The sequence below is a fragment of the Poecilia formosa genome, unplaced genomic scaffold (assembly GCF_000485575.1).
Source record: "Poecilia formosa unplaced genomic scaffold, Poecilia_formosa-5.1.2 Scaffold211, whole genome shotgun sequence".
NCBI lineage: Eukaryota > Metazoa > Chordata > Actinopteri > Cyprinodontiformes > Poeciliidae > Poecilia > Poecilia formosa.
This window is the reverse complement of record NW_006800150.1, coordinates 676,803-690,377: the sequence shown is the minus strand read 5'-3', so window position 1 is coordinate 690,377 and position 13,575 is coordinate 676,803. Positions and strand designations below refer to the sequence as shown.

Sequence of the window (13,575 nt, the reverse complement as noted above, 5' to 3'; positions counted from 1 at the left end):
GTCATTTATCTAAGCTTAGCACAAATTTAGAGTTAATTTAGCGCTGAGAAATTGTAGTTTTATTTTATTGTTGAATAGGTTTGTCCAAATAATTAGTGTTTTGATCAATTCAACACTTATTTGCATATAAATCTGAAGATGGGGTTCATATGGGTTCTTGAAATCCTTGAAAATGCTTGAATTTCAATGTGTTTTCCAGGTTTGGAACTTGCTTGGTTTCTGTATAAAGTCCATGCAAGTGCTTGATAGTCAAGCTGGACAGTTTTGTATTAAAGTTAATAATGTTTTCCAAAGCTTGGAAAACATTATTTGTATTTATCACCAGATATTTTCATACACCTAATGAAAAGAGGCACATTTTTTTTCTCACTAAGTGAAGTTAAATCAGACCTAACTTTTCTTGTTATAGGTCAGTGAGAACACTATGGGGAATTTTAGTTAAATTACAAGAATAAATTTATAATATCAGCATAAAAAAAGATGCAGTTTTACCAGGAAAACATCTTAAACATGTTACTGTAATGATAAAACAGCTTCAATAGTTAACAAGCCTGATCGTCTTCGTCCTGTGAGACAAAGCTCCAGGCTGATGGAAACTTCTGGTCATTTCAGATTTTACATTTCTTCTATTTCTTAATAAACACACCCACAGCTACACAGCCATATATATCACTTTCTCATTAACTTTATGCAGTTTGTCTTGTAATCCATCTCAGGATTTTGTAGATCCATCTTGTCCCTGAACTCAGCTCGATGGTCTCAGCCTTAGTGGTGGAGAAGTTGAGATTGAACTGATTTTTGTGGAAAAATTTGCTTTCTACAGCTACGATAGGTTTAGGGTTATTTGTAAATGACTTTAGCTTTTCACCAATCTTTGGGAGTCAAAGCCATTACAGTTGCAGAGGATTAAATCCCGAGTATCTGCATTCTTAAAAAGTCTCAAATTTATGTATTTAAAATTAAGGCCTTAAAATGGCCTTGCAAGGTCTTAAAAAGTCTTAAATATACGTCTCAAATTAAGGCCTTAAAATGGCCTTGCAAGGTCTTAAAAAGTCTTAAATATACGTCTCAAATTAAGGCCTTAAAATTGCCTTACAAGGTCTTAAAAAGTCTTAAATTTGAGTTGGTGAAACCGGCAGAGAACCTGAGTCCTCTTTCACTTATAGACATGCAAATTTATTAATAAAAAACAAAAGAGATTGGTTTTATATTCTGCATTTGTCCTGATAAAGACATCTTTTCAAATGTAAATTGGTAAAAAAGAAATGATTAAATATCTTGTGATGCCCCCCCAACATGAATGTCTCCTGTTTATCCTCCAGGATGGCAAAGAGAGTGTGGTCAAGGAGGTTTTTGCAGGAGACAGTGTTCACAGCCTCCTCAGCATTCTGGATGTCATCACAGTAGGTCACGTCGCACAATGCAAACACACATCTGCACACAAAGGCTCCCCCTGCCCCCCAAGTTCCAGAGAAACTTCTAATCATTACCCTTAAGTGAGATAAAGTACTTTTATAACATTGGTTGTATATTCCTGACGCCGCTGATGTTTAACTACTGACTCACAAAACATTCTTCCTCTATCATGAGTCACACAGACATGCTTGATTTCATTTCAATCCAAGTTTAGTTAGACTTTAGTGCTTGAATGATGTCGGCTGCAGTGACTCTGTTGAACGTTGTTGTCTGAATGGTTTAAGAAGGAAGCAACGTTTGTTCCCAGGGCCATCAGAAGCCTTACAAAACGGTGTCGGCTCGAGCTGCAGAGGTCACCACTGTTCTCCGTTTGCCCGTCGAGGCCTTCCTCACCATCTTTGAGAAGTATCCCGAGAGTCTGGTGCGCGTAGTTCAGGTGAGTTTAGTTGTTTATGTTCACTGCTGGATACTGAAGGAGATTTCAGCGAGTAGTAGATACGCTTCCTTTACCAGAGTGAAGCTGGCTCCCTCCCTCCACCTCCCTCAAATTAGACAAAATTAGTGTCAAAAGTTTGTGCAGCAAACATTTTTTTTTTGTTTGTGCCGCCATCATTTTAAAGATATTAAGAAACGCTTCCAGAGGTCATGAAAGGTCAGCCTGCCCCCCTCTTCTACCTTCTTCAAATCAGATGAAATTGGTGTCAATGAACTCGACGACGTTTGTGCAGCAACATTTTTTGTTTGTGCTTCTATGATTTAAAGATATTGATGTCTCGTTACGGAGCCTTGGGGTACTTTTCCCCCCCTGCTTGTTTCAAGGCGATGCATAAATAACTTTCCGTTTCCTTTCTGTTCAGATTATCATGGTGCGCCTCCAGAGGGTGACAGTCCTGGCCCTGCACAACTACCTGGGGCTGACCAACGAGCTGTTCAGCCATGTGAGTTATTGGAGGCACAAAACACACTCAGTGTAGTATCTGTTATTTTGTATCTACATCTAGGCCTGTCGCGGTAAACAATAAATCAATTAATCGCATGATAAATGAAAATTATCATTTTAATTTATCGGCGTTGTCGTTTATTCCTGCCTTTTTCTCTTTCTTTTGATGACTGTGATGGACCGAGCAGTTAAGGAACAGCCAGGCACCGGTTTAAAGTAAAAAATAGTTGTTTTTTATTTAACCCAAAACAAAACTTGGGTAAATAATAGAACCAATTTGCAGTCTCAGCTGGCTTGCTCCACCCCTTCTCCACCTTTCTGCTTTCCTAAAGGATTGGAGCAGCCAGCACTGAGGAAACTCAAAAACAAACAAAGGTTAAATCAAGCAAAACGCAACAATGTAAACTCAAATGTGTGCACTTATTCTAGAATACAATGTGATGTTTTGCCTTCTAAACAAAACCAGTTATTCTGTAAATTAAATCCTAGACGTAAAGAAACCAAAATATAAGTGGGGTGAACCTTTTTGTAGTGAAAGTGAATGTGAACCTGTTGCGTGTGGTGAAAATGAATGTTACCACATTTGTGTGGCTGTAACTACAGCCATCACAATGACACTGAATGAAAAATGTGTCATATGTTGTATTCCGTTTTTTATTCAGGTGCAGTTTTTGTTAACAGAGACTCGGAGTCCATTTTATTTTTGTTTTTCGTTGCTTTGTTTATTTTGTTTACCAGTTCCAGTGTTAATTTGAAAATAAAGTGTATTTATTTTTGGCAGGATGTCGCTTGCATTATTATGTCATTACCATTACATCAGCTTAAAATGGTCTTCGAACAATTTTATCATTTATCGCAATAAATTAATAAATTAAAATTTGTTATTGTGATGGGCCTATCTACATCTATTGGAGGTCATTATACTCACAGGTCACTTAAAAAAACAACAAACAAACAAACAAACAAAAACAAAATCTTACCAAGTATTTTTGGTATGGTTTCTATTGTAATATCTTAGTACATTTGAAATAAGACAAAATTAACAAGTAACTTTTCGGTAAAAGAACTTGTTTTAAGTCAATAATTCCTTAATATTGATGAAAAAAAGTACAAAAAGTGAATTAATCTACCATATTATAACTTATAATAAGTCACAACTGGTATTTTTTCAGCAATATGAAGGAATTGTTGACTTAAAATAAGCACCTTTATCTTGCTAAAGTTACTTGTAATGTAAGTTAGTTTTCTTATTTCAAGTGAACTAAAATATTTGCTATATAATTTAGACCAAAAATACTTGGTAAGTTTTCATATAAACATTCTGTACATACTCTGCTTAGACTAGACATGTAATCATTTCTCCTCGCTTTCTGACATTAAATGAGACTAAGTGGATGCAGGAGAAATTTATAACTTCAGGTCTTTTCACTACACATGATGGAACCTACATGAAGCAGCCCGTATTCATTTCTTCTTTTGTTAGGCTCTGATTACAGATTTTATGCCTCATGCATGTTTTCCAACGTCCCGTGGTTTCACAGGAAATGCTTCCTTCCCGTCTCCCGCCGACGTCTCCTCACGCGCCGCGCACCAGCCCCATCCGCCACGGGAAGCGATTCGGCAGCCTGAGCATTTCAGAGGAGCACCGGGAAGCTGCCGTTAAAAGTGAAGCTTCAGGTAAGCTTAGCATAATGCCACCGTGCTGGGATCAGTGAGCAGCACAAACGGCAGCAGTTGGTAGAAAAAGAAGCAACTACTTAGAAAAACAAAATGCTCGTGTAGTTTAGGCATAATAAAAACGCTGAAGCTTACCTGTGTTGGGAATTTCTTTTCGAAACGTTAATTTCCGTTTTAACTATTGTTTTTCTCGTACTGTAACCGTAGAAAACCTGCCGCAGCAAACAGACATAAGGGAACTATTGACATGTAAAGATGAATGAATAAAATTAAAACAACTCCCAGTAGGAATCTGTTTATTATTGTGACAAAAATATATCTGATATTAAGAAAGAACTGACTACATCTGAATAAAACGCAGCTTCTTACCTGCTCCTGACTTGTTTCAGTCTGAAAAGCTTGAATAAGCATGTAATATGGTGGTATGGCTCATTTTCCAGGTCTGGAGAAGTTTGGGAAAAGACATTTGTGTTTCGATAGTTTTTTCCCTACACCATCGCCAAAATGTTGTGACCTTGTTTCCATCTTCCTTCCTCTTCTCCTTATGTCCTTCCTTATTAATTGTGCTCTTTCCTTTTCCCTTGTGATCTTCCTCCATATTTCCTTGTGCCATTAGTTTTTCTTTTTGCAGACTTTCTTCCTTTTGCCTTGTTTCTTCTTTCCTTTTCCTTCCTCCTTCCTTATTTTTTCCTTCCTTGTCTTTCTTTTCTTTCTTTCTGTATTCATTTATCCCATGTTCCAAAACTTGGCCACTATATTTACCTGCCATAAAATCACTGGAAATCTTTTTGTTTTGCACTTATAAATGGATTGAAAGGACTGGAAACGCGTTGTAAAAAATGTCTGCAAAAGTTATTTCCTGTTGTTTTCTGTTGTTTTCATGCATTTTGTTTAATCACAGGGGCGGACCAAGGAAAAGAAGGAGGTCCCCCAAATCTCAGCAGGACCATTTCCATGCCAGTGGACATCTCTGGTGAGAGACTTTTGGTCCTTATTTAACAGTTTTCCAGCTTCACCAATAACAAGTTAGAATTGTTATTTACTTTTGCAGTTTTGTAGTTGAACTATTAACAGGTCTGGTTGTTTATTTGCAGTCTGCATGTTGGAAATGTAGCCCAGCTGAGAAAAATTAAAGATTAAAGATGTCTCTGTGTAACCATGGAAACATTAGGTCTGCTTTGCTTAGTGGTGTGGTATGTTTAACCAATCACTGGGCCTTTTTCATCACATGTATTTAAGCCCTAAAATCATTTTAAACTTACCCTTTCTGGACTTTATAAGATAAACTGATTGGTGCTTAAAAGACAATATTTTCAATCCAGATCGCTTTTTCTGAACCGTTCCAACTGCAGTTCTCTCACTCGGTCATTAGGAAGTAATGACTTGTTGGTTTATGGTTTTATGGCCAAACAGATGGTGAGATATGAAAATCAGCAGAGCGAAAAGCTCAGCTTGGCAGAATGAAACGAGACGACTCTGTGATGTGCTTTTTGAAGTTATGACGCATCACAATAATCTTCATTTGTTCGCAGCAGATGTTGTGCTGGACAAATCATCAAGAAAAGCAAGCGTTGATGCTTTCACTTGGATGAAAACTCTTTTTCTTATACGTGTGTTTGTGTGCAGAAATGACTGCATTGTTTTTCTTTTGCTTTTTTTTTTAAAACCAACATTAAACCAGTTTTCTCTTTTTTGTTGTTTGTTTTTTGTGCAGGTATTCAGAAAAGTGTGAAGTCAGATTTTGACATGGCGTTCGAACGAGGACGGATTTCTGTATCTGCAGAAGACGGCAACACACCTCCAACCTTCAGTCGGGTTGGTGCACAACTCAAAAAACCCCATAAGCTCACTTCTGGCTTTCCTCGCTTGAGGAAAAGTGTTTTGAGTTTCAGTTGACAACAAAACCTGAAGCCACTTTTAACTTGTGGTAGCGAGGAAGCAAAGCGACTCATCCAAATGAAGCGTTTATACAAAAGGTTCCATTTTAAAACCATTGGGTTTTCTTTGCAGTCCGTTTCCCACGAACAGCGTGAGAGGAAAGTGACGGTGGATGAAGTTCCATCAGGGATCTATTTGTATCCTGAGGAGGAATCGGGCGTGGACAACATCTTCACACCGTCGTCCAGTCGGTGCAACGCTTCGCTCTTTGAGGAAGCTCAAAAAGAAATTCTCAAAATCATGCAAATAGAGGTATGGTTTAACTTTTCATGCAGTCACAAAACACTATTTCTTTTTTCTAGAAGTGGCACCACATTTCAAAAAGTTGTTGTTGGAATGTCCAAACCAAAACCAGATCCGCCCTGGTATATTTCATCCTCAGTTTTATAAGTAGCACGTGAGCGTCTTTCTTTATCTGCAGAAAGTAAATGTGTACTTAATTCAGGATGCACGTGCATCCTTAAAAAGTCTTAAGTTCATTTATCTAAAATTAAGACCTTAAATTGTCTTGAATCCATTCAAGAAAGTGTAAGTAGGCCTTAAATATGTTAATAAAGTCTTAAAGAGATCGAGGCTATTTGATCTCATATACTCTACGTAGGTTTTTTTATCGCTGGACTTTTCTATCAGGTAAAAGCTTGAGTTGTGTGCAGATGTTTTCACTCGCTGCCTTCTACGACTTGATACAGTTAAGCTAACTAGCTTTCTCACACTATGCCATGTGAGAAGAGGCACAAAAAAATACCCAGAAATTTCTCAGTTTTGTTTCCCTGCGTTTCTTCTGCACAGCTCTGTTGTGTTATAAGTCTTAAGTTTTATTCATCAAGGTCTTAAAAAGTTTGAGTTGGTGAAACATTCATAAACCCAGTAATTACTCACTGCTTTAGCATCATATCTTCATTTAAATAATACAATAATTGCCTCTTGTGCTGTCGCATATTGTTGCTTGTCTGACTGAATTCAAAGTCCAAATAATTAGAAGCTGTAAAATTCATTTATCAAACAACTTGATGGGCCCTGGCTGTACTGAATCACTCTGAACTATGGAAACCCAATGTGTGCTTTGGTGACAAAAAAATTAAATAAAATCTGATTTTCCTGAAATTAAATATTCAAAAACAAAAAAATTGGATCAATGGATAAAACTGATTTATCTGCCATCCCTAACATTTGCATATGATGTGTAAATGCTTTTATTTTGAAATGTTAGGACTGAAACAGGGCCTTCTTACTTTGCCTTTGTACTTTCTTCTTTTTGTGGGTGTAATTTCTTTTGACATTCAACCCAGACCACTTACTAACCTTTTCTATGCAGAGACTAGTTTTTTTACTGTCACATTGTCTAAATTGTTGTTTCCAACCAACGCACTGATTAAAATGTTCGCTTGGATCCAAAAATAAAACATTTTTTTTGTGTGTGTGTGTGTGTGGTCATTCATGTATCTGAATAATGCGGCTGCAGTCAGACTCCCATGTGAAGCGTCTCCACAGTGTCATGCTCTCACATTTCGTTTGACTTTATTCTCCTCCATCTTTGTCTTGACAGCATGTCTCCTCTCTTTTAGGATCCAGCTTTGTTAAGCGGGAAAGCGACTTTGCACTACGCAAAAGCCGGAGCCGTTTTAGCGAGACAGGGAGACCAGGTAACTACTCCACCGGACGCTGATCGTAAAGGCCGTGTGTGTGTGGCAACGGGCGCGAAAACAATTTATTTCTGTTCGTCGTCCCGCAGGATGTGAGTCTGCACTTCGTCCTGTCTGGTTGCCTGCATGTTTACCAGCGAATGATCGACAAACAGGAGGCCGTCTGCTTGTTTGTGACCCACCCAGGAGAGATGGTAGGCCAGCTCGCGGTGCTCACCGGAGAGCCCCTTATCTTTTCCATTAAGGCTGTCCGAGACTGTACTTACCTGAAGATCTCAAAGTCAGATTTCTATGAGTGAGTCTTTTCCTCTTTTCTGTGGCCAAAGATTGCATAATTGAAAAGATGCTAGTTATGAGCTCGGTTTAGAACCATCAGCATGTTTTCCTCTGAATTAATCTGTTTAGCCGAATCAAACTGTCTTTTTGTCATTGCCGTTCACTATTGCCCTTCGTTCAATCAGTACTCCTCCTCGTTTCTGCCCCCTGCAGGATTATGAAGGAACAGCCCAATGTGGTGCTGAGTGTGGCCCACACTGTGGCCATTCGAATGTCGGCTTTCGTCAGGCAGATGGACTTTGCGATCGACTGGATGGCCGTTGAAGCGGGCAGAGCCCTCTACAGGTTCGTCCAGGTTTTCCCTCACACTGACATATTTACATTTATTTGCAATAAAGGAAAATATTACATAAACGAATTTTGCTTGCTGTTCTCACACAGTTCAGCTGCATGTCTGTACAATCTTTACTGATGGATGATGCATCTTAGTAAACCAGAATGAAAGCTTCCATTTTTTTAAGTAAAAGTGGAATTTGGACAACTTTGTTACAATATGAAGGGATATATTTAGTTTCTATCACTTATTTAAAGCTAATTAAAAACTTTCCAATTCAGTTTCTCAGGGAGTTTCCATATTATCTCTCTTTAAATATTGAGACAAATTAAAAGAACAAAAGTATTTATTTATTTTTTTGGAACAGAAATCTTTAATCCTTTAATCCAGATCTACAGAACTGACTTGAAAGTTGTCCAGCAGACGGTCACTATTGCATTAGTTTGAAATTTCCCGTTGTTTCTACTGCACTTTTTCCGCCCACTAAACTTTCCATTATTATGGTTAGAAACAGAATTTAATAAACTTCTTGTGTGGCTTACTTACACGTGATTATTTAAAATGATTTTGGGGTTTTCATTAGATGTAAGCTGTTAGCATGAGCTTCCACTTTAGCTTCATCAATCCTCTGGATGTGTCTCCAAAAATGAAGATCTTTGTCCCTGTGTGCATTTTTGAACTTCAGTTTGGCTTTTTTGTGTTTCTTCTCGAGTACCGGCTTCCTCCTCACTGGGTGTCCTGTCAGCCAATGTCAGCACAGAACATCTTTCACTGTGAATAATCTGTCTTACCAGAATCAATTTGCACATTTCAGACAAAAACCAATTCATTTCTGGGACACAGAACCCGTCTACTTAGCAAAATCATGTTTGTAATTCTAAGTGATGATAAAACAAGAGAAGTTTGGTCTTTGAATTTGGTGTAAAACTTCCGGTTCCAGCTGTATGTGCTTCACAAAGAGAACATCAAATCCATCACTATGTGAAATGAATCCATATCGAATGAATTAAATAAATGTTTCAATCATATTCAGATTTATTGAGACGCATCAGTATTGGGGCTCTTTTAGTGTTTCACTAGTGAAAACGTCTCAAAACGCATCTGCACGTTTCGCATCGTTTGCGATGATGATGGCGGCTGTTTAACTGCAGACAAGACGACCAGTCGGACTGCACCTACATCATCCTGAACGGACGTCTGCGATCGGTCATCCGGAAGGCGAACGGCAAGAAGGAGTTGGTGGGGGAATACGGCAGAGGAGACCTCATTGGTGTCGTAAGCATACTTGGTTTCCTCTTCTCTTGAGCAGGCGCTCGACTCTTGAGTCAAACTCTGGGTTTTGGAGCAGGATGTTGTTTGTCCTCCAGGTGGAGGCGCTGACCAAGCAGCCCAGAGCCACCACCGTGCACGCCGTGAGGGACACGGAGCTGGTCAAGCTGCCAGAGGGAACGCTCAACAACATCAAGAGACGATACCCGCAGGTGAAACGAGCGCGTCATTTAGAACGCCGTGATCTCCGCAGCATTCACACACACTTCTGAAGCGTTTAACTAGATAAGTATACTAAAAAAAAAAAAAAAAGGAAAACAAGCAGGTTTCAGTCTTCTTTTGCTTGTGTTGTTTGAAAGATTAAAAAAATAGGAAGAATTTGTTATAAACGAGGCACTTTTCACATCCATTTTTACTGAAGTGGCATCTTCAGTCTTTGACTTGCAGCGTCACAATTTGAATTTTCGTCAAATTCATTGATTGCTTTGCTTGTTCAGAATCCACAAATGCATACATTAAAAAAAAAAACAAAAACAAACAAAAAAAAAAAACAGGATAAAACCCAAAACTTTTGTGTTCTAGAACTTGTTGTTTCAGAGTTTTGAAATGAACTTGTAGTTCTTAAATAATTGGGAAACCATAATTAATTAATAACATTTATATATAATTTACTTATTTTATAATTCAGTATCAGTTTTGAGAGCTCTACTTGTTTTCCTCTGTTGCTCAGCAGACGGGGCGATTGGTCTGCAGCTGTTGCTATGAAAGTTACCAGAGGTTTTGGGTCTGGTAACCCAAAACCTCTAAGGAGAGTTTCTCTTCTCTCCTTATAGTCTGTGGCACAGAAAACATAAAAAAAAAAAAAAAATCATATTTACACCATATGTGATGAATCTGTATAAAACACTTCCACATTTTATTACATATGTGTACTTTTTGAGTTGCACATCATTTCTATTTTTATTTCTCTGCATTTTTATGTTATCACATGTATAAATACTTTATTAATTTATTAAATTTTGTAATTTTATGGCTGCTCTTCTGGTTCACGTTTGTTGTTTTATTTTTTGTCTTTTTTCTTAGGTTGTGACGAGGTTGATCCACTTGTTGGGACAGAAGATTCTGGGGAACCTGCAGCAGGGTCGGGGGCCGTTCCCAGGTCAGAGGGTGACTTCACACACCTCCCTGTCTCTCTCTCTCTCTCTCTCTCTCTCTCTCTCTCTCTCTCTCTCTCTCTCTCTCTCTCACTCTTTGCTCCCTGCTCAACAGGTTCGGCGCTGAATTTGCCAAGTATGACGAAAAGTGCGGATGTCACCAACCCCACTAGTAACCTCTCCACTGTGGCTGTGCTTCCTGTGGGTGACGAAGTGCCAATAAGCGCCTTTAACTTGGAGCTCAGCCACGCCCTCAGTGCCATCGGTAAATGCTCCCCCCACCCCCCTTCACTTTCTGGACATTTTTTCTCCATTTCTTTATCTCATTCTCTTTATCTTGTTTTGGTTTATTTATTTGACCTTGTCCCCGTTTGACACGCGAAGGCCCCACTCTGCTTCTCACCAGTGACATCATCAGGGAGCGGCTGGGAGCGTCTGCTCTGGACAGGTCAGTCTAGTGCTCAGGGAAACGTTTCCCTTTTCCAGCATTTGTTTTCTTTTTCTTACGAATTACAAACACATTTTCCAGAAAAATCGAAAACATTTCTAAAATTGAGCACATTCTCAAATCCTTTTTGTATATTAATTTGTTTGAAGTTTATCCAGAGATCCTTTGCTGTGTGGAAAAGTAATACATTTATTTTCCATCTTTTCCAGGCCTGGTAAAGTTTGGAAAATGGAAACTAGAGTGTGAATTTAATTTGCTTTGTTTAATTTCTTCAGATTTGATTTGATGCCTCATTGTCTAAATCAAACTTCAGTCATTTTGCCTTCGGCTCACAGACGAAAACAATTGAGCCGCAATTTCTCTCTCTACATATAATTTGCAGTTTTTAAAGAAACACTATTTTATTGCTATTTATAAGTTTTAAAGTACAAAAAAAAAAATTTTTGAAAAATGAGAAGATGAAAACATTTTATTCCATAGGATAATATTTGTGTAATTTTTTAATCACGTTTTTCAAATAAGAAACATCTAAACATATATTAGTTGTACTTTTTGGTCATTCGGTTTTGAAAATGTTATGCAATTAACTCCATTAAGAAAAAAAAAACCTTTTCTTTTATATCCACGTTTAAAAACTCAACAGTGGACTCGCGGGTACCAGCTGTGACTAACCAGCCTAGTAAAACTAAATTCTGAAAACTTGAGAGCCACTTTTTTAAAAGGAAAAAGGTTACAGCTGTGCATATTAAAAGCTCAAACATAAAACATTGTTTATTTGTTACATTTTGTTCCATTTCTCTCAAATTTAGATTATTACAGAACCACAAATGAGCGTGAGTATTTGCATATTCAGACTGTTTGCAAATGTTTTTGTGTACCGTAACTCCAAACACAACAAATGCTAACATATTCAGGAGAAAATGCAGCTTGGGAACTTGAAAGCACCTCAGAGCAATGCTTAATGACAGGCTTTCACAGCAGCCAATCCAGGTGCCCCATTCGTTTTCCTTGATGCTGATTAGCTGTACCTGCAAGAGCTAAAATAAGGAAGACTGTAGATGTTAGCTATTCAGAGTATCTTCCAGAGTGGCTGTTAATCGCCACTCTGGAAGATCCACGGAGAACTGTTGCTGGAATAAAACGCCGTTCCTCATCTCCCCGTTGATTTCAGCATCTACGAGTACCGTCTTTCTGGCTGGCTGGCCCAGCAGGAGGACATCAATCGAATCGTCCTGTACCAGACGGACAGCAGCATGACGCCGTGGACGCAGCGCTGCATCCGGCAGGCTGACTGCATCCTGATAGTGGGCGTGGGGGATCAGGAGCCCGCTCTGGGGGAGGTGCGTGTCCGCCAGCAGAGCACTGTGAGGGTGATAACTGCACCGTAACGCTAATCTCCTCTTGTCGTCGTCCCTAAAGTTGGAGCAGATGCTGGAAAACACGGCCGTCCGCGCGCTGAAGAAGCTCATCCTGCTGCACAGAGAAGACGGACCCGGTCCGTCCAGAACCGTGGAGTGGCTCAACATGCGTAGCTGGTGCTCAGGTCATCTCCACCTGAAGTGTCCCCGCCGGGTCTTCTCCAGACGCAGCCCCACTAAACTGGTACATTTCTGTACAATTAAAAAAAAAAAAAGTCTTCTGAATTAAAGAGCTAATTTTCATGCGTTGCCGTTTGTATTTTGTCTCCACAGAGGGAAGTTTATGAGAAGGTGTTTCAGAAAACGGCGGACAGACACAGCGATTTCTCTCGGCTGGCCCGAGTTCTCACTGGAAACAGCATCGCGCTCGTGCTGGGTGGAGGCGGAGCCAGGTGAGTCTGAGCCCAAAGTAGTTGGTTTAAGTAGCTGACTAGCTAACCAGCTGCTAATATATATTTGCTAGCTAGCTAGCTTTCGCACTCTCCTCATAGTGACGCATCACTCTGGTTTTATATTATTTTATTATTATTTCTTTTATTATTTTTCCGGTTACACGAAGCATCAAACCATACCAAATGCTTTGTCCACTTAGTCAGCCAGAGTTATTGCCCGCGGCCGCGTGGAGATCTGAGAGATTCGTCCCTTAAAACTTGAGCAACCAAAACATTTTCTGTGACTCTTTTTAAAAACGCAGCAGACACTAAATGGAAAAGCTACGAAAGCCACATTAGCACCATAGAATTCAATCTCCTGTTTGTTGAGCATCTCTGTGCAGTGCAGCAGATTTAACTCATGCAGGGCCGGTCCAAGGCTGTATGGGGCCTGGAGCAGAATTTGACTTAAAAGCCAGTCTTGCTGCTAAAAACATCAGCACCTCTAACAGCTTCTGGGTTAGATTTAGTAAAATCTGGGAGAGGGGGATTAGTTTAATTGGCCAACCTAAAAACAATCAGTTATAATTGCAGTTTACTAATTTGTATTTGTAAACAAACAGAGCTCAAACTCAAAGATTAAACTCACAGAATCAGCATTTTTAGTGCATATCTAATTAATCAACGATTA

The 13,575-nt window shown here is 39.1% G+C and overlaps 1 protein-coding gene across 3 annotated transcripts in view; it reads left to right on the top strand.

Moving 5' to 3' along the window:
- Positions 1–13,575, top strand: part of pnpla6 (patatin-like phospholipase domain containing 6) — a 37,634-nt gene that overhangs the window by 8,286 nt on the left and 15,773 nt on the right. For all 3 annotated transcript variants that reach the window (XM_007567636.2, XM_016679435.1, XM_007567635.2), the window contains exons 9-26: positions 1,323–1,403; positions 1,724–1,852; positions 2,274–2,354; positions 3,898–4,033; positions 4,935–5,006; positions 5,748–5,848; positions 6,044–6,223; positions 7,537–7,614; positions 7,704–7,909; positions 8,104–8,235; positions 9,376–9,499; positions 9,592–9,705; positions 10,577–10,652; positions 10,763–10,912; positions 11,032–11,095; positions 12,267–12,435; positions 12,515–12,697; positions 12,787–12,905. In XM_007567636.2, coding sequence (XP_007567698.1) covers positions 1,323–1,403; positions 1,724–1,852; positions 2,274–2,354; positions 3,898–4,033; positions 4,935–5,006; positions 5,748–5,848; positions 6,044–6,223; positions 7,537–7,614; positions 7,704–7,909; positions 8,104–8,235; positions 9,376–9,499; positions 9,592–9,705; positions 10,577–10,652; positions 10,763–10,912; positions 11,032–11,095; positions 12,267–12,435; positions 12,515–12,697; positions 12,787–12,905 — 2,195 coding nt within the window. The remainder of the gene's footprint in view (positions 1–1,322; positions 1,404–1,723; positions 1,853–2,273; positions 2,355–3,897; positions 4,034–4,934; positions 5,007–5,747; positions 5,849–6,043; positions 6,224–7,536; positions 7,615–7,703; positions 7,910–8,103; positions 8,236–9,375; positions 9,500–9,591; positions 9,706–10,576; positions 10,653–10,762; positions 10,913–11,031; positions 11,096–12,266; positions 12,436–12,514; positions 12,698–12,786; positions 12,906–13,575) is intronic.